The sequence below is a fragment of the Phocoena phocoena genome, chromosome 12, assembly GCF_963924675.1.
Source record: "Phocoena phocoena chromosome 12, mPhoPho1.1, whole genome shotgun sequence".
NCBI lineage: Eukaryota > Metazoa > Chordata > Mammalia > Artiodactyla > Phocoenidae > Phocoena > Phocoena phocoena.
Window position 1 is genome coordinate 78,679,967 of NC_089230.1, and position 21,362 is coordinate 78,701,328.

The 21,362-nt window shown below is 42.5% G+C and overlaps 1 protein-coding gene across 2 annotated transcripts in view; it reads left to right on the forward strand.

The window, feature by feature from the left end:
* The window catches only part of IMPG1 (interphotoreceptor matrix proteoglycan 1), a 91,169-nt gene that overhangs the window by 22,923 nt on the left and 46,884 nt on the right, over window positions 1-21,362 (forward strand). For both annotated transcript variants that reach the window (XM_065889032.1, XM_065889033.1), the window contains 8 exons: window positions 2,371-2,435; window positions 3,034-3,137; window positions 5,363-5,515; window positions 12,519-12,577; window positions 15,636-15,656; window positions 17,043-17,290; window positions 18,713-18,789; window positions 19,770-19,852. In XM_065889032.1, the coding sequence (XP_065745104.1) occupies window positions 2,371-2,435; window positions 3,034-3,137; window positions 5,363-5,515; window positions 12,519-12,577; window positions 15,636-15,656; window positions 17,043-17,290; window positions 18,713-18,789; window positions 19,770-19,852 (810 nt within the window). The remainder of the gene's footprint in view (window positions 1-2,370; window positions 2,436-3,033; window positions 3,138-5,362; window positions 5,516-12,518; window positions 12,578-15,635; window positions 15,657-17,042; window positions 17,291-18,712; window positions 18,790-19,769; window positions 19,853-21,362) is intronic.

Sequence of the window (21,362 nt, forward strand, 5' to 3'; positions counted from 1 at the left end):
AAGATCACACGAGGAGTGAGACTGAGCTGTTGTGCCTTTATATTATTTCAGCTACTGAGATCAGAGTAGGTTATTCTGACGGACCCTTTATGCACATATTTTGCTGAAGATAAATGAGTATATAAAAGGGAAGTGGATAGACCTTATAGATTGAGATAGATGTTTGCACTATATTTGCAGATGAAATGAATGCAATACTCTTGGATAATTGTCTCACATGTTTTTTACTTATTAGATACAGAGCAATTAAAATAGTTTAATTTTTAGAACTGATGACAAATATTACTTACACCAGGAACAGGTTGAATGCAATCAGAGAGCAACCTGAATTTTGAACTCTCATTTGGTATTCTGTAAAGTGTTAGTATCTCTCCAACTACACTGAAGCACTGAGCTGTGTCTTCTACAAGAACCAAATATCAAATCAGGAAATCAAAATGCAAAGAAAAAGCAAAGTACATCCGATAGAAATGATTAAAGAAGAGAGGTGCTGTTGGCAAACTCTAAACTCACAAATTACACTCATGACAGCTAGGAATCTAAATCTGAAGATAATAATACTGCAGAGAGAGCCACACATTGGGCTGTATGAATTACAATTCTTTATAATGCTTTTCACATTTGTTCCTTGGTTTCTGTTCCCTTTGTCGCCACCTGGCCCAGGACCTTATTCATTTATACTGTGCAAAACGTCAAATCCTTGCCTCTAACCTCTTACCCTCCTTAACTTGCATAACTGCTCCTGGGTTAATACATCTGAGATATTCCTTTTTTTACACTAAGCCTTGTTCAAAGGCTTTTCAAAAATACTCCCGCATCTTCCCCTCGCCCTTCTGAATATCCACTGCCACCCTTCTCCACACGCTCTGTGTGCAGAGGGTTGAGCGGGAGAGACTGACTCACTGGCCTCCCTTGGCCTCTGACTTCTGGGAAGGACCAGCCAGTGTGGATCAGGAAATCAGAGGGAGGAGCAGAGTGAGGTGAGCGAATTTATCACCTCCCCGCGCCCCCAACCTGCAAAGTCTTCCAGGGCTACGGACCTCTTTCAGCAGCAGCTCAGCTCCTGTCAGGCAGCCCTCTCTTTCCACAGAGCCTTCTCTGTCTCTGATGGGCGGTAAGTGCTGCGTCATCTCACCCCTCCCGGAGAGGGGAGCTTTTAGTACCTCGCTGTTACCACCCACGGGTTCTGCACTCGCGCTTGTGGCTGCTCGTATACTCTTCCCATGACTTAGTAAGTAAGGCCTTTATTAGGCTTTGCTCAAATCACCCAACTCTGAGTGAGCCATCTGTTCCCTCTCAGGACCTCCACTGAGGCAGAGGCCAAACTAATTCATCAAGGGCTTCACCCCCTGACCTTTCCAACTTTGCCCTCCATGAGCCAGGATCCCAACACTGCCACCATGACACTTCCCCACCCCATCCAGACCACACCCTGCTCATCCTGGGCTCTGACCACAGCCTTCCCCTCTGCCTGAAGAACCTGTCTTCTCCACCCCACCCACCGAAATCCTGCTGTCCTTTCAAGCTCCCTAGTCCCCTACAACAACAGAGGACCTAGCCATTCCCTCTGGTCTTCCATCAATGTGAGCCACTGTTTAGATCAAACAGTCAACCATGACTATATTGTACGAGCACAGACACAATCCTTTGAGACCTAATAGCTTATAGTAAGAAATCTTTCAGGGAGCTTCAATAGCTATCACTACGGCTACCCCTTTCTAAATAAAGCTTGCTAGAATGGGCTAGTGTGATATGCAGACAACTCTATAACCATGGCCTCGGATGACACTCCCTGGCACTGCAAACCTACCCACAACTCCCTGGCAGGTTACCATTGCAGGCAACGATTATGTCCGGAATAGGGATTCAAGACACCTTCATTATCCAGAAATCTCTCTCTCTCATTATCGTAACCACAAGAGTTGCTTTATCAGATAAACTTAATGACTCTCTGAATTTACAGGTTTGAGGGTCTGAGAGTTTAGCAAGAATATTTCAGTCATAGATCATGTGATCAATTATCTTTGATGTCAAGGACACGGTTGAAGCACAATGGGGGCTATAAAACATTGGACCCCCGGAACCATCTTTGCCTACTATGAAAATGCTCCCCAGAATGGCAAAAAGCCAAGATGCTTATGAAAAACCCTGGAGTCAAACATACTTGTTTTCGGGTTGTTTGAATTTTTCTTCAAAGAAAATATATTAGAAGATTACTTCAGTAATGAAAATATAGGTAAACCTAGTTTTAAAATATACTTTCTCTCTAATTTTTAGGTCTATTCGGTATAAGCAAATTTAAATGCATTTCCTCTGTTGTCATCAAGCTCCTTTTCACCATCTCTTTTTTATTTCCTATTGTGGTAATAGAAAAGATGAAATACCCACAAAGGAGACATTAGGAGAGCCTGGTGAAACCCCTGAGTTTTCAACAGGTAAGCTTAGAACTCCTCGTTTCATCTGCAACTGAACCTTAATTCAAACCATCATGAAAGCATGTTATTTGAAAAGCAACGGTTAATTGAAGTTGACACAGTTTATAACGCACCTTCTCAAAACTAACTTGTATTACTACCTTACACAATAAGTTAAATTCATAGCATACGCCTCGGAAAATACAGAAAAGAATAAAAACAAAACCGAATCACCCATTATCCTACAACTTGGAGGCAATCATCAATGTTTTCCAAGAAACAAATTCAAGATAATGTATTCAGGTGTCCTCTACCTAGTCGCAAAAAGAAAAAAGTAACCAGATCTCATTAGGCAAAACCATTTAACTGTAACACGTCTAGGGGAGCTCCAAACTTGCGTTCTGGAAAGGAACAATGAGGAGTTGAAGTGGGATCTCGAGTATGAGTTATATTTTGCTCGAGAACATGTTCGTGTGATCTTAAGAGGAAATGAGTTCAGAATGCACCTAACATCTGTAATTTCCAGAGTGACAGGAAAAGCATGTGACATGGTGACCTCATTCTAATTTAAACTCCTCCAGTCTCATTTTCGTGCCTGTACCTTTTCAAATTTCCACAGACGTTGCCAGTGTCTCACCCGGGTCCCTGCCTCCCCCTCCTGATGACACACTCCTCGACGATATCCTCAACAACACCCTCCCGGACACCAAGATGCCTACAATAGTAAGAAGTTCTCAATCTAGCCCTTCAAATGTCTGTTTGGTTTCATTAGTAAAACAGGGAAAGACAAGGGATGGACTGGCCATTCACTGTTATCAGTGCTGCATTTTTATCACCCCAAGTAAGAGTCAGTGATTTCCTTCTTTCACTGTTCTCACTTCCTCCAAGGGAGGGACTGAAAGGAAAAAAAAAAAATAGATTGGAAAGTAGGATAAAGTGAGAGAAGTTGCAACTTAATTATTAACTCCAGGAGGGCAGGGGCCCTTCTTCCCTCAGTGCCTAACAGAACCATATGTACAGCAGGTGCTCACCAAGCGTTAGAGTGAATAGATGATGGGTGGATGAATGAATGAATACACCAGTCAGCCCATCAGTGAAGTCCTTTCTCCACTGAAGTGTAATCACACACTGACAGCAAGGGCAGAGGTCTTCTTCCCAGTCATGTCCAGCTCGAATAGACCAGATAAATGACCGAAATCCTGCCTGTCAAGCTGGGGAAAAATGAAAACAGTGTTTTCTGGCAAAAAGCAGCACTGGCCACCGCTCTGAGTGAAAGGGCACGCAGGATTGTTAGGGACTTGAAAGTTGGTTATCACGAAAGGGGGACTTCTTAATTGAAGTACAGTTGATTTACAATATTTTGTTAGTTTTAGGTGTACAGCAAAGTGGTTCGATGGTTTTATATACTCCATGTAAAGTTCTGACAAAATAATGGCTATATTCCCCGTGCTGTAGAATAGGTCCTTGTTGTTTATTTATTTGATACGTGGTAGTTTGTATCTCCTAATCAAAAGGGAGACGTGCTTAACCTCTCCAGAAGCTTTGAGCGCAGACCCTCAGTGCAGAAGCAGACAAACACCACTCCCTTTGCTCCAGTGATAGAGTTGTGACAGCACAAGTCAGGCAGCAGACCCAGAAGAGGGCAGTCATGTAAGGAAGGGACCCCAAATCAGAAGCTGGATCTTATCCTTATGCTGTCACTGCCACAGGTCTACCATTCCCTGTCGTCTGTGAGGCTTCTCTGGCCCTTTCCGCTTCCTGTGAGCCTCCTTCCAAGGCACAGATCAAAGCCAGAAGGTGAAGGCAGGAAGTTCAGTCTCACCACCTCTACATGGAAATTCAGAGATGAGAACCCTGCTGGCCATTCTCTCCGGGCTTTAGGCTGCGTGACTGTAGACTTGATGGAACTGTTGCTATGAACAAAGAATCTGAACGTTTTGTCTTTCTCAAAAATACTGTTTCCTCAACAGTGAAAACTGCTGTTGCAAAAAGTTATTGAGAAACATATTCACTGCAAAATATCTAAGACAACTCCAGTCTGCCTTCTCTCTTTTCTCACATTACCTGTGCCCCGTCTCCTTCAAAGTCTGCTATAGGTCCCTCCTTCTCCTGTAAATATCCCCTGAATATTTTAGTTCACATTCACCATATCCTCCCGTTAACATCCTTTTCACCACCCACATCTGTATTTATTCTTTCATTCAGCAAACATCGGGCCATGCACTAAAGATACTAAGGTAAACAAGACTCAGTCCGGTCCTTCAAGGAATTTATAGTGCAAATAAGGGCAACAAAATAGCCTAAGTGCTATGATTGAAGACGGCCGATGTACAGACAAAATAACAGGCTAGGACAGGTTGCTGAGGATGTGACCCTCCTTGTCATGGATATTCACTGAGAGTTTTGTGCAGAAATGGTCTCACGTTTTTTGCTTTGAGGGACTCAATGAAGTGTGAGAATCACACTGGATTCAAGGAGATTTTGTATGGGGTGACAAGATTACCATATTAAAAAAAAACTTCTAGGTGAGTGTATCAGAGGTACCAAATGAGCGATTCAGATGTAATTTGCTAGTGCAAAGGTTCAGAGAAGGCAAAGATTTCTACCCTAGATGGCAGAGGAGATGTTTTTTTAAATGAACCAAAGGATATTGGTAAAAAGTAAACAAGCGTGTATGTGTGTGTGTGTGTGTGTAAATGCTTTCATGAAGAGCACACAGTCATAAAATGATGGAGTTCTCAAGGATTCTACATAATTAACTCATCGGAGCTTTGATACTCCGCGAAATGCAAAGGCCACTGCTAGTTAATAGGACTTTTATTCTAGAAGCACTTAAGGCTTCATAACCCACTTCCTGAGACAGCATCAACATATTTTATACAATGGAACCATGTGCTTGTGATTTATATTAACAGAATCCCTTCTTTTTTTTCTTAACTCTAACCCAGGAGAGGGAAGTAGAATTCACTGATGCTACTGAGCATGTACTAGAGCAGAAGGTGGAGCTAAGCATCTCTCTGGCAAAGCAGAAGTTCAAGGAAGAGCTCACCGACTCGCAGTCCCCGTATTACCAGGAGGTTGCAGCCAAGTCTCAGCTTCAGGTGAGGAGTGAACCCCCCTCACACAACCAGAGCCCAAGGCAGGACTCGGATCTGGGAGTCAACAGCACAGAAGTCCTCTTGACTCATCTTCCTGTGACCAGGCGTTCTTTTCATTTTTTTATTTATTTTTATTTTTTTTAACCTTTTGACCCCCTTCACCCATTTCTCCTACCTTCCACCCATCTCTACCTCTGACAGTCACCAGTCTATTTTTTGTATCTATGAGCTTGGTTTCGGGGGGTCTTTTGGTTTGTTTTTAGGTTCCACGTATATGTGAGATCATTCAGTATTTGTCTTTCTCTCTCTAACTTAATTCACCTAGCATAATGCCCTCGAGATCCATCCATGTTGTCGGAAACGGCAAGATTTCATTCTTTTTATGGCTGAATAATGTTGCATTGTGTGTGATGTATTCCACCTTCTTTATCAGTTCATCCATTGGTGGACATTCAGGTTGTCTCCATATCCTGGTTATTGTAAAGAATGCTGCAAGGACCGTGAATCTTTTCAAATTAGTGTTTTCATTTTCTTCAGATAAACCCCCAGAACTGGAATGAAGTCGAATTGCTGGATGATATGATAGTTCTATTTTTAATTTTTTGCAGAATCTCTGCACTGTTTCGATAGTAGCTGCACCATTTACATTCCTGCCAACAGTGCACAAGGGCTCCCTTCCCTCCACACCCTCTCCAGCACTTGTTATTTTTTTTTTTTTTTTTTTTTTTTGCGGTACGCGGGCCTCTCACTGTTGTGGCCTCTCCCGTTGCGGAGCACAGGCCCCGGACGCGCAGGCCCAGCGGCCATGACCCACAGGTCCAGCCGCTCCACGGCATGTGGGATCTTCCCGGACCGGGGCACGAACCCGCGTCCCCTGCATCGGCAGGCGGACTCTCAACCACTGCGCCACCAGGGAAGCCCGCACTTGTTATTTTTAAAAGGCATGGCATTCTTCGTGGGTGATAAGTGGAAGAACTTATATGGTCCACATCATCCGTCACTAAATCAAGGCACTACCCCAAGATGGCTCTTCCATATCTGACCATCATCGCAGCTGCTTGTTCCTGGTTAATTTAAAAAGCTCTTCATTCCCTGCAGGATAAATCCAAACTGTCATGCTGAACTTGGCATTTATATGCCACGATCAGACTCCTGCCTTCCTTTCCAGCCTCGTCTTCACACCAGTTCTTTACCATCCCCCTCTTTACACTCTACTTCCCAGAATGCGAACTGCTTGCGAATCTCTTCCTACCTTTAGTCTTTACATGTGCTGCCTTCTCTGTCTGGAATGCCCTTCCCTGAGTTGCATTTCACAAACTTCGTCATGAAATGTTCTCTCTACGCATCCTGGGTTCAGTGCCTCTCCTCTGGGCTAACACCCGGTGCCCACTGTTGTCACAGCACTTGTCACCTTGTCTTGAGATTGTTTGTTTACACGTCTATGGCTTTCATGGTCTCCACTCCTCTCTGCTCTCCGGCCACACTCACTGCCATGAGGGCATGAGCTTCCCCTTGAGGGCAGGAACTGCTTCTTTCATCTCTGTTGCTTACCTCCTAATGCAGAGCTTGGGATGCAGTTAACTACTCAGTAACTGTTCGTAGAAATGCAATTGAAATTAGAAGCATCCATGAGATTATGCAACCATGAGCTACATTTATGAACAGCCTGGGTGCCCAAGCGTCTTAGCGTGGCCAGGGAAAAACAGGCATCTGGTTCTCATACTTGGAAAATTCAATGCTTTCCTCCTCTCAGCTGGAGAGGAGATGAATAACAAAAACGTTCTCAACCTCCAACCTCTCCCTGCATCAGTATTCAGTCAATAAAATGTAAAGAACCTTTTCTATGAACTTCAAAGAGAAGGCATCAGGTGGGATATTTATGAACCAGAGAAGTACTTAGACATGGATTAGTAGATAGAATGAATTAAAGAATTGTCTGTTAACTTTTCTATCTGTTCTTTGAAATATTCTTTTCAACAAATCCTTAGGCTAGTCAGAATATCTTAAAATTGGATAATTGACCATGGACTGTCTTCACTGACCTGTTGTTAATTTTCCAAGCACCTAAAACAACCTGATGTAAAATAATGCAAAGAAATCGTAACTTTTTAAAATCTGAGTTTTAGTCTTGTTTCTGCCCAAGAATTAGCCATGAGAATTTGGGGGTCACGTCCCTGACCTTGATTCCTCATTTGGAAACTAAAGAGGACCTCGAAGTGCTTTTCCAAATCTAAAATGCTCTGTATCGAAATAGTAGCACTGTTCTTAACGTTTTATATATATTAACGGGATTTTTTACGGGATTCTATACTTAAAGTAAAATCACTTCTCTTTTTGACAAGTGAAGATACTGAGGTGCAGGGAGATTAATTAATACACCCAACAATGTCACACCTATTAACTAGCAGAGCCAAGATTCAGACCCAGGCAGCCTGGCATCAGAACCCCTGCTCTTAACCACTAGGCTATACTTTCTATTTTTCCCAAATAAATATGCATGGAGAAAGGATTTTTGGATCAGCAAATGAACATGCCTCTTCTAGCCTCTGAAAAATTTATCAACCAAAGAAGAGCATGTCTTGCTGGATCTTGTTCCAGAGACCATCACATCAGTCTTGCTGGCTCCATTTACATGGTCACTGGAGCCCCTCTTCTCAGCACATCTGTTCCCCTTCCAGGCACCTGAGCAGTCCGACCACCCAGCAGCTGCCATGAGACAACCAGCCAGCCTCACCACAGCCCAACACTCGCATTAGCTCAGCCATTCAGGCCTAATCAGGAATTAATGGCTAGTGCTTTGCAGTAATTTAATTTCCACAATAAAGTTAATGACCAATTTAATACAAATGGCAAAAGGAATGCTTAGTTGTTGTCCGAATGCTTTCTCCTGTGCAAACATCCAGGAGAACTCAACACGGCTGCCTTTTTTTTAACGGACATGCCAGCAGAATCAGGAAGGCCTCTGCGCATTTCACATTATTAATAAGGTTAACTGGGCACTTAATTGGCAATTCAGTGGTTAGCCGCTCCATAATCAGAAGGTCTCCGGAAGATAGGTGAGCAGAATTAGCTGAAGGCCTTTGTCATCGCCTCCTTAGACGCCTTCTGCACCCTCCTAATCAAAGCTGATTCTTAATCAGTCACAGCCAGGTTCACAGAGAGGACACGGGACCAGCAGTCAATCCCGTCCGCAGGAGCCGGGGCTTAGGGGCTGCTCTCCCCGCGAGGCTCCCTGCTGCGCACGTTGCAGTTCTGTGTGTGATGGATTGTTTTCAGATGTGTAACGGCATCACTGGTATCCTGGACCAGAAAGATGGACAAGTCAAGGGTCTGAACCTTGAGCTCCAGAACCTGCACCATGCCAGGTGCTGTCACTGGAATGGCATTTGGGGGCACAGATGCCTTGTGGCCCCAAAGCCATTTGTCACAAGGCCTCCACTGAGCTTTCCCACCTGCCCCTGTAACAAAGATCAGCTCTGCGGAAACTGGCCTCCTCTCTCACCTCTATTAAACCCACCGTGAAGTGGGAGTGGAGGCACGGAAACTTATTACCCAGGCCCCCTGCCCTTGACCTCTCTGAGGACCTTCATCTTGTCCTTCCCCGCTGAAGTCTGTCAAAAACAACTGACTGGGGCTTCCCTGGTGGCGCAGTGGTTGAGAGTCCGCCTGCCGATGCAGGCGACGCGGGTTCGTGCCCCGGTCCGGGAGGATCCCACATGCCGCGGAGCGGCTGGGCCCGTGAGCCATGGCCGCTGGGCCTGCGCGTCCGGAGCCTGTGCTCCGCAACGGGAGAGGCCACAACAGCGAGAGGCCCGCGTACCGCAAAAAAAAAAAAAAACTGACTTAAGGCTTGCTCTGCCTTGCCAGCCTCCATGCCATGTGCCCACTGAGGAAGTAAAAGTAAATCGAGCTTTAAGGAGCTGGGAATCCAGTAGAGGTGCCAAAGACTAAGTAAATAAATAAAACAATATTACCAGCTCTCTGCTCACCGTGTCAGGCACTTACTAGTTATTCCTTATGACAACCTTACAATATACGTATTGTTATCCTATTTTGGGTGAGAAGACCAAGATTCAGAGAGATTAAGCAATAAACTCAAGGTCTTGCAGCTAGAAAGTAGCAGAACCGATTTTTTTTTTTTTTTTTTTGCGGTACGCGGGCCTCTCACCGTTGTGGCCTCTCCCGTTGCGGAGCACAGGCTCCGGACGCGCAGGCCCAGCGGCCATGGCTCACGGGCCCAGCCGCTCCGTGGCATGTGGGATCCTCCCGGACCGGGGCACGAACCCGCGTCCCCTGCATCGGCAGGCGGACCCCCAACCACTGCGCCACCAGGGAAACCCGGCAGAACCGATATTTAAAGTCAGGTGTACACAGCCATCTCCTCGTCACACAAAAGCTGAGCTACCTTTATCACTACAGTTGTTACACACTCAGGGAGCAAAACCACTTTTAATACTGGTACAATAAAATATAATTTAGGTGGTAAATCAGTCTGCTGGGAAAAAAAAAAAAATCCACGATGCACTCCAAAGCCCAATGTAAGTGATTTGGGGATTATCTGTGCGACACTGCTCTAGTCCTTGGCATAGATAATGTAGACTCAGCAGTAATTTTAGATACAGTGACAATGCAGTGGCATATGGATGCGTTTAGAGAAAGAAAAGATGCTCTCAACTCGATTAAGCAAAGTTTGCTGAGTCCCTACTACACGGATGACGGTCTGCTACAGACTGGGAGGAAAGGAGATAAAGATGAATAAATAGGACACAATCCCTGAGCCCAGGAAGCATAATCTTAATGAGGAGACAGCATGCCCCTCATGGACTGTTTTACAGGACGTATGGCAATAAGTTCTAGAACAGTAGGGAGAAGAAATAATGGAGCCTGACTTGGGGGAGCTACAAATGCTTTTCAATAGAGAAGATGTTGAGCTGTCTTTGAATGATGGCGTGGGGGAGGCAGTCAATGAGCAGAAGGTAGGAGAAGTTGCATTGGGGGCTAAAGGGGAGAAAAGGTCACAGAAGCCTGGAGGAAGTACGTGTCATATTTGGGGAGACACAGGAGTTAGTCTAGTGTGACCAGAGGACACGATATTGGCCGAAGGGGTCAGGATGGCAGGAAGTGCAAATGGAAAGGTACTTGGAGGGGCAGATTGTGGAGGGTCTTAAATATCATTCTAAAGAATTGGACCTTATTCAGTAGGCACTGCAGCCCATCACAGGATTTTTAGTGAAGGGCAACAGATAGGGAATGATTAACTTGGGAAGAAAGTGTAGTCAAGGGGACATCTTCCTTCGCCCACCCCAGCACACCCCCAGAACCCATTTCCCTTCCCTCCCCCTACACACATCCAGAAAACCATTCAGCAGTGTCAGAGGGGAGACAGGGAGGATGTGCCTGCCATGGGAATATGAAGAACGTGGTAGAAACAAAAGTCATGTGGGATTCAGACTCGCAGGCATTGGTGACTGGACAGCAGGAGCACAGAGGGAAGGCGTGTAGGGTTGCTGGAGTCTCTGGATGGAAGACCAAGGGTGTTCGTGACCCTGACCGAGATAGGGAGCCTGGGAGGAAAGGCAGATCTGGAAGGAAGAGATTCACTGTGGTTTGGGCGTATTTAGTTGGTGGCAAAGTTGGGATTTCCATGTGAAGAACTCCAAGCTGCATCTCAGGTGATTGTGGAAGATCCCCCAACGAGAGGCAGAGGGGAGTGGGTGCAGGGAAAGGGGGACAGGGTGGGCCCTCCCTTCAGTGCTTTACTACTAACTGCTATCACTTCCTCATGGTCTCTCTTGCCTCCCTGCCTCCCACGAGTGAACTGGATGGGGCAGAGCCCCTTTCCATGGTGATGTGTCCTGAGAGCCTAGCACAGAACCCACAGCAGAGCTTCCTGCGTACATGGGAGCGTGTGTGCAATGAGGGGCTGAGAATGCAGACCTGCAGAATCCTTACAGCTGAGGGAGAGGGTGAAGTCAGATATAGGATGGAGGGAAGGAGACTGAGAAAGTGGCCAGAGAGATAGAAAAAGAACCCGAGGAAAGCAGGCCCTCTGTGGAAAAGGAGTGGAAAGTGCCCCTGGGTTTGGAGAGGACCATCCTTGCTGGGGGAACCCAGAGGCAGAAGCCAGGCTGCCATGGATCTGGGAGCCATTGAGTACTGCAATAGTAAACTGTTCTGATCACACACCTCATGAGCAATATGAAATCAAGAAAGTGTAAAGTCCACATAAATCTAAGAGCAAAACTAATAAGATTAGAGTTTGCTTCTACCATTTTTTTTTACTCATTCTTTTTTTTTCAATTGAAAGATGGTTGCCGTACAATATGGTATGTTACAGGTGTACGATACAGGGATTCACAATTTTTAAAGGTTTTACTCTATTTATAGTGTTATAAAATATTGGCTATATTCCCTGTGTTGTACAATGGATCCTTGTAGCTTATTTTATACCTAATAGCTTGTACTTAACCCCTTACCCCTGCATTGCCCCTCCCCCTTCCCTCTCCCCTCTGGTAGCCGCTAGTTTGTTCTATCTGTGAGTCTGCTTCTTGTTTGTTGTATTCACTAGTTTGATGTATGCTTCTACCATTTTATTTAGGTACAGCAGCCAGTTTGACTTTAATAATCCCTTTAACATTACAGATGTTTTCCGAATCATATAATTCAATTCAGAAAATATGATCATTACTCTGTGTGTATAAATAAAAATACTGTAGCCAAAAAAGTTTCTTCCAAATACCACCTTAAAATTATTTCATATTTTATGTAAAGTAACCAGTAAAGCAGGTCAGCACTACCCAATTACAGCTTTTAAATAAATAGCAAAACACTTTCCTCTGGGTTTTAGAAATAAATGAGAACAAAAAGTTTGGCCTCAATCGTTACTTCAATTTTCCATATTCACTTTTTTCCCCTAACTCATCAAAAGTGTTTAGGCTTTCTCAGTTAGATAAGATATGACCCAGTAGAACCAAAGAGTATTTCATAAATTTCTTTCTCTCTGCAGATGCAAAAGGTATTTAAGAAACTTCCAGGATTCAAAGAAATCCATGTGTCAGGATTTAGGTAAGAGAATCGGACTCTTCTCAATTTTTAACTTTCTTTCTCGCTATCCCCTTTTAAAAGCAATGTCATGAGGATTTTAAGGTCACTTTTACCCCAATTGTTTAGCTCCGCCAAGTCCTGAAATCTGAATACATTTCAGATGAAGGAGTTGTCTAATTAAAACATGACTCTAGGTGATTTTTAAGGAGTAACACAGGAGCCGACCTCCTTCCTTCCTCCGGATTCAGAAACACCGCAAGGACAATGTCATTTACCAAACCTCTTAGGAAAATCCCTCAGCAGAGACAGATCCAGAAAAGTAGCAATTAGTTACCTTGATGTCAATTGCCTGGTTTCCTATCCAGTGCTAAGTGCCGTCATTGTTTAAGCAAATCAAGTTGATCCTAGGGAGACAGGGGAAACTAATCAAAAGTGGTACCTATAGGGGTAAGAGAATTGGGTAGACAGGGATGGGGATGGAACTATTAATACCTGTTTTATCACTTTGATGCCTGACTGTACTTTTATACCGTTCTGATGTCTGGTCCATAGTAACGTATTACCATGCAAAATTTATAAAATTGAATATTTAAATAGAAGACATGAAATAAAATAGTGCCACGCTAAAGCAGGGTTCCGTCGTGTTCCCACAGCTTTCCCATAAGCAGGCCTACATCCAGTAGCATCTCAATATTCCAATGTGGGTTCAGGAGTTTTGGCAAGACTTCTGCATCTTTCTTTTAAGTTCTCACCATTCAAAACATCTACAAGGGGGATCATAATGTATTTTTTTTAACTGTGCCACAGGGCATATATCAGCCCTGGTGTGAGCAGAATGAGATCCCCTGCACTGAGGGGGATTTGTAAAACGGGAGGACAGGCCTCTCTCGAAGTTCCTCCTGGCCTGTCACCATCTGTTGTCTTAAAGCAAGAAGGTCCACAGGGTGGGTCCCACATAATCACAAAGAACAGTTGTGTAGGTGGGGGGCTCCACCCATTTATTTCTCTCGAAGCTATCAGGCCCCTCTGATTTGTGTAATTTCAGAGGAAGGACATGTTGAACCATGAAAGTAACAACAGATGAAACCCTTAACATTTACCAAAGCAGACTCATTTTTCTTTATTTCAAGATGCTGCTCCACAGTACTCCATGTGAAATCAGATGGATTAGAGAGAAATAAAAGGTGATAGGAGAATACTCTGCATAGATGCAAGGTCTTCTGGATAGACCACTGCAGTTAAAGAATAAATTTTTAATTTAAACCTGAAGGAAAGGATAGGAACAGTTCTCTCGGTGAATGTTCAAATGCTCATTATCTCCTCTCTTCAAATAAATGAAAAACTAATAATAATTTTAAAAATCTGTTTCAGAAGAAAACCAAAATGTTAGGGGATGAAATTTTGCAAGGTAAATATTTTAAAGTTATTAGATCCTCTGAAACTGCATCTTTCCCATGTGCTTTTCTCTGTAAGAGTTTATCCTTCTTTCTGTCAAGGATGCTTATAAAGTATATTTGATCATATGATTTGCATTATGATTTCCATTATGTTATGTAGACTTAGTCTCCCAGAAAACATTTTGACCCCCGAATACACACATATAAATAAATACAATAAATAATATGCTTATGAGTGTGGCAAACTTTTAATCATGAAAAACAATGCTCAGAATATTGTAAAGTAAACTTGTTATGAAGGAAATTGCTTTCTCATGGAGCCAGATCCTCCCACAGAAGACCTAAACTCCCAGGAGTCTCAAGGTACCCTCCTTCTATGAGCTCACTCTTATAAAACCTGATCTACAATTAAACAAATACTTTTATATCAGTGACCTCATTTGATTCCTGTAACACAACTGGGAAGAAGTTAGAACATCTATTATTAACACGGTTATAAGGAGGAACATTAAAGGTTCCACTTTAAATATTGCTTTATCTCTTAAAGGAAATATGAGAAACTATTAACAATCATTCAATCTAGCTGGAGGGTATATTTCTTCACAAACGTGTACACAGCTATCCACAGCAGCTTCATTTGTATTAGCCAAGAACTGGAAACAACCCGAATAGCCATCAGCAGGGTCGTAGATAAACAAATTGTGGTATATTCTTACCACAGACTGCTACTCCGCAAAAGAATGAACTACTGGAATACACAACAACATAGATTCATCTCAGAACAATCACGTGGAGTGAAAGATGCCCCCAAAAAGGAGTATGATATAATTCCATTTGCATTTAACTCTCGATAATGCAAACTAGTCTACAGTGAGTGAAGACAAATGAGCTTCTAGACTAAATTCACGTTATGTGCCCAGGGAAGTCCAAAACATTGTCGCCAGTCTGGTGACCAAATGGCCTTTTTTTCTGGCACAAACAGGTGGTGGTGTGACAAAATGAGCCCAGGCTATGGTCTTCCAGGCCAGGGTTGGAATCTCGGCTCTGCTACTTTTCCACTGACAGCTTTCCCTCTCTCTGCATCTTCCCTTATCTATAAAATGGTGATCGTGTAGTTGAAAAGATTAAATGAAGAAGCATGTAAACTGCGTGCAACAGACCACCCACTCGGTAAAGAGGGGTTTGCTTTTCCTGCGTGGTGAATTGTTCCATCCCCTTAAGGCTTACTGATTAAAGCAATTCAAAAAACAGTCAGCAAAACTCCAGTTCCAGCGTCTGGTCTCAGAAAAATTACCTTCAGGAAATAAACTAAGGGGATGAGAAACCCATTTATAAAATACTTTTTAAAACAACTTCCTGGCACCAGCACCCCACTGAAAATCTAAGATGTATAGGATATATTTGAAGCCTCTGTAAAAGGAATATAAGGAAATCAAAGAGTTTAAGTACCTGAAATCTTTGAACTAAGGCTCAAATCCTAATAAGAAACATCATAGAATAATGTTTACTTCCTGAGATCCATATGGTTCCCCAAACTTCTATCCAAAGTCTGATGGCTCTGAACCAACATGGGAGACAATGAAACTTTTTTTTTGTATGTGATTGATTCATCAAATGTCTCAATAAATTTCATGAAAATTCTTTCTCCCTTGCATGTTCCCGTTGTGTATGATGACATGAAGACCAAAGAAAGAAAGAGATGGGTAATTTGAACTTTTTTTTTTAATGTTTTGAAATATAGTACATTTCCCCCCCCACACACACGTTTGTGCTAAAACTCTTGCAGATTATTTTTACGTATATAGTCTGGGATAAGCCAGTGTCTTTTTATTGGTGTCTTATTTAAATGGGAGTATTTGACCAATTGCTCAGTAGTAGAAAAGAACCCTCAAATCAAAGTCACTATGTGGAGAAGCAGGTAAACAGTGACCTACCTGATCAGCGAAAGTGTGTTCTGTACAACTCAAAAGCTTTTCAAAAGAAAAACATAAAAACACCTATCTGTGATGCAAGTGTGTTTCAACAATTTCTTAAATGTCATTTGTGATGGGAAGTTGTGTTTCAACAATTTCTTAAATGTCATTTGTGATGGGAAGTTGTCGGTCTGGATGCACACTTGTGCATGCAAGCCGCCTAAGTCTGTAATAAAGCAGAGGAACTAATTCGCCACTTGGTTCCCAGGTCAGTGTGAATGGGGAAAGGGCACACTGTACCTAGCTTGGCTCCTGTAATTGGGGAAATAACCGACTGTAGACTCTGATTGATCATGTGACCCGAAGAACTGCCGAGAATACACATTATCGGTTCCTGTGGCCTTTAAAACATTTTTGTATCCCTCTGTGTGGATTTATGGCATAAACTAAGAGGTAAAACCTGGTCCTAGAGGACAGAGCTAGAGAGGATCCTATTTCATGTTTACATGAGTAAAGGCGCTGATTCAATAAATATGATAACAAATACAGTTAATCATGAACTACTTCCCTTTCTCTTTTCTCACATCTTCCTTCTAAGATGTTATTTTAAAAGCAACTTGAGGGAACAAGAGATTATGTTTAATATAGTGCTGTATTTTTTAATTAAAAAAATACTTCTTCAAAAAAGTAGATAAGAAATAGCCTTGAGAACTGAAGCTTTGACTTGGCTAAAACACATACATATTTTTGTCCACCTGCTATATCCTACAAGAGGCTACTTGTAGGAAAAGAAAAAAGATAATTCATCCTTCTTGCTGATTGGCACTTATAAGACCACGAAAACACTGATCAATACCAGCAGCTCTTGACAATTAACTTTTTCACAAAGACCTGAAGTGAAAATTTATGGTCACTTGATCCAGTTAATAGTCTCTCTTCAAGCTGGATTTCAGTCCCATCATACATTCTATTTCAGAGCTGAAATATATGTCAATTCTTTTTCTACCTTTCAGATTTCTGACAAACACTGAAATTAGTTCCAAGTGTGTGATATTCATTAAAAGTCCCTCAGGAAAGAGGTTGAAGCTGTCCTGAAGCTTTGTAGCAACATAGTGATTCTCTTTATAAGGCATGTAACAATGGCTTTGGATGTGATGTGTCCTCTGCGATCGACAGGTCAAGCTCTACAGAGATGCAACTTACAGCCATCTTTCAGAGAGACAAAGCAGAAGCAAAAAGCCCTGCAGGTGACCTCCTGTCTTTTGATTCCAACAAAATTGAAAGTGAAGGAGACCTTCATGGAATGATGGAGGAAAACAAGCAAATGGAAATCTACCCCACAGCTTCAGACCTCAGAAAGCTGATCAGCAAAGCACTGGAGGAAGACCAGTCCTTGGATATGGGGTCAATTCAGTTCACTGACGGTCAGTGGGTGATTTCATAGTTCTGAGTTTATCCTCATCCTGACAGAGAGATGAGGAGGTGTGACTGTCTCCTGGTCCCTGTCACTTTAACTTGGGTCCTGTAGAGTCAGTCATTTCGGTGACAGGCCAATCACAGATGGTTATCATTTCTGTCTTTCCTCACTGCCCCCGGGTCTCATTCGATGAGCCTTTCCTGACCACTTCACACCAAAAACAGCTCTAGGGAAGCCAAGAGGCTCAGCTCAGCCCAGCTCGACCACAGTCAACCAGTGGAACCCAGGTGGAGAGAAGAACCCGCGGAGAGTTCTGTTCCCCTGGCACAGCCCAGATTCCCTCATCTAGTAAATGGGTCAGGTTCCAGATGGCACATTTGAATTCGGATAATTTGAAAAGAGTTTCATAAAGGGACTATTTATAAAGGTTTCCCTAATGCCCGGAGGACTAGGACAGTTCCCCGGGGCTAGAAGCACCAAGGCCCCACTACTACCTCCAGGCCTGAAGGACTGCTTAATGATCTAAGCCATCCCAAAGACAGGGAGCAAGGAACCACTGATATGGTCCATATAAGTCAACCTCGCATGGCAGGGAGTAGTGGGGAGAGAAGAGCATGGATCTAAAGAAATCAACAGCTAATCAGGCTCACTCAGGGTCCTCAGAGGGGGCCCTGGAGGGACCCAGGAGCCTGGAACTCTTCACCCAGTACTCTTGGCATAATAGATGGGCACTAGAAATGCCATTTTAATGTGACATGGCATGAAACTGGCATTCTCTGTCAGTTCTGTTTCTGTAGTTTAGAGAGTCAAACTCAACTCTGGAAAACTTTACAAAGATCCCTTGGGATGAGATGTAGGGTGTGCCACTAAAGTTGTCAGCAAACATTAAAATCCTCTTGGTTCACTTTTGAATTTCTAGACAAGGAAAGTTCAGTGAGAACTTCAGACTCACCTCTGAGAGCATCTGGTACTCTGGGCTGGTCTCTTGGTTGAACCCTTTGGGGTAATCTGAGAATTGGGCTTCAGGGTATAAGTAGGACTCGCAAGGACTCACATTCGGTCCTTGGTTCCAGTATTTATTTTAGCCATTTCTTTCTTTGTCAACTTAGCTATATTTTTGTCCCCACGGGCCTAGCCAATCAGTTGGCCTGCTTGGTCCAAATGCGTACAACAAAGCTAAACACCCTAAAAATCCACCTTAATAACTGTTCTTATCCCAGAGACTTGCAAGATGCACCCCTTGCATGTATCCTTCAGCAGATTACTCAGATCAATGACCACTAGCGCATCTGATTTCTTGATGATTTGTTGTACCACTCCTTAAGAACCGATTATCGCCACATTTCCCAGCCTTCACTGTTTTACTGCTCCAACCACAAAAGAAAAAAAGAAAAAGAAACACTCAAACCTTGTGATTTTTTACCCACAGAAATTGTTGGGTCTTTGCCAGGTCTTGATCCTGACACCCAATCGGTGCTGCCCACTCTCCTCGCTGATATCACAAAGGTGAGTTTGTTGTTCTTCTGTCCTTCAAATAGGAACAAAGCCTTGAAATCTTCCATCAGAAGAAGTCAGCTTAAGGACTGAACAGAGCAAGATCCCCTCTGCACTGCTAAATAGAATTCTTTTCTGAATCTAAAAAAGAATGAATATATGTAGAACCGATTCACTTTGCTGTACACCTGAAACTAACACAACACTGTAAAGCAACTACACTCAAGAAATAAATAAATAAAATTCTTTTCTGTTTTTTACAGGCAGTACTTGCTTACCCACTTCCACTATCTGTATTAATAAAATATAATACAACTTGCATTTCAAATATCCTTAAATTCAAAGTTTCCTTCAACATAGTTAGAGCTCTGTTTCAATTAGAGTCAGGAATTGCCATTTTTGATAAAACAAATACATGTTCGTGAACTGAAAAAATACTTAAAGCAGAATATATTATTTGACTTTCTGAAATAAATATAACATAAAGATACTTTATAAGTTTGTCCTTAAGTCTTAAGGTCTTATCTATATATTTTATGGGGGTTTTTAAGGATAAATTAATAACTTAGGAAGTAAAAAATATGAATTCAGTAATAACTTTTGTATTTCATTTAAAGCTATGTTCATTTAATTTATGCCAAAAGTTGTCACTACGGTGTTCATAAGTGGAAGCGCTAAGCTTTATTCCCTTTTTAAATAAAAAGGTTCATAAGTTCGAATATGATTGACACACGTTGCAAAGTATTTTGGGTATCAGTTAACCCTATACAGGCAGACTCAGCCACGAGATCGTATTTTACTACTGTATCAATGCATGTTTTCCTTTCACAACATGTTTCTGTATCAGAACCTACAACAGAATCCACAATAGATTCAAGTCAACTACGAAATGATTTGCTTAAATTTAAATGAAAAGAAAAATACAGAGTATAACCCTTCTCATATACAGAGAAATGTCCCTTGTCAACATCTGTCCTAAATTCCTCCTTCAGGTTGCTACTCTGAGTCCAGAACTTCCTCTTGGTCAACCCATGCTGGAGACAGTGGACAGAGCAGGACAGAGTCTACCTGGTGAGTTACTTCCCACAGGGTCTGTGTTGGATGATGACATCCTCTTTGAGGAATCCATCTATGACACTATCTCAAAGACCAGTGATAAAGTCATCCTCCACCCAGGAGAAGGTTGGGTCCCACCACTGTTTCCAACGGAAGAGCTGTCCACTGAACCACCTTCTTCTAAAGAGGTGGTCACCCTCAGCATCTTTCCCTCAGCTCTCATCCCCAGTCCCACAGAGAGCACTGATAGCCCTTTCCTGACGGATCTGGTGAAAGAAGCTGAAACCAAAGCAGTACCAACCGCTGCCCACTCAGAACAGCCATCTCAACTGAGCTTCAAACCTGAGAGTCTGTCAGGACAAGGTGGGTCCTAAGGCCCACGTCCATGACAAGGGGCTATGGTGACAGAGGATTGGGCTCTTACAATCAGCCTTTGTATTCCTATTCACCATATACAGGCTGACCCCGGATACTGTCTGTTCTGCTACGTGTGTCTCTTTAGTGCCAATTAGCACACGTGTAATTGGTCAATAAGGATGTCAGTAAACATCGAAATCCTCCTAGTTCACTTTTTAATTTTTTGTTTTACTTTTTAATTAAGTAACTTATTTTTTTTAATTGATGTATAGTTGATTTACAATGTTGTGTTAATTTCTGCTGTACAGCAAAGTGATTCAGTTATACATATATATACTTTCTTTCTCATATTCTTTTCCATTGTGGTTTATCACAGGATATTGAATATAGCTCCCTGTGCTATACAGTAGGACCTTGTTGTTTATCCATTCTATATGTACTACTTTGCATCTGCTAACCCCGAACTCCCGATCCATCCCTCCCTGACCCTCCTCTCCCTTGGCAACCACAAGTCTGTTCTCTCTATCTGTGAGTCCATTTCTGTTTCATAGATAGTTTCATTTGTGTCATATTTTAGATACCACATATAAGTGATATCATATATTTGTCTTCCTCTATCTGACTTACTTCACTTAATATGATAATCTCTAAGTCCATCCATGTTGCTGCAAATGGCATTACTTCATTCTTTTTTATGACTGAGTTGTATTCCATTGTGTATATATACCACATTTTCTTTATCCATTCATATGTCAATGGACATTTAGGTTGTTTCCATGTCTTGGCTATTGTGAACAGTACTGCTATGAACATAGGGGTAGATGTATGTTTTCAAATTATAGCTTTGTCTGGATATATATCCAGGAGTGGGATTGCTGGATCATTTGGTAATTCTATTTTTAGTTTTCTGAGGTTCCTGGTTCACTTCTGAATTTTCAAGAATGTTTACTTTTGAGGCAATAGGGTCAAACTTTCTCACAGTTAAAGAGGAAATCTTTATCAATATATGAAGACCTTATGAAAAAAAAAGCGAATATTCTGCAGAAGAATCTTTTTTTAGTGCAAGAAGTAGTGGATATAGTAGCTTTAGGAAACTCTGTGCTTCCCTCTTTATACAGCTCCCCGGTGAAACTATAAGTAAAAATCTCTTTAAGGAAGCAATAACCCCAGGA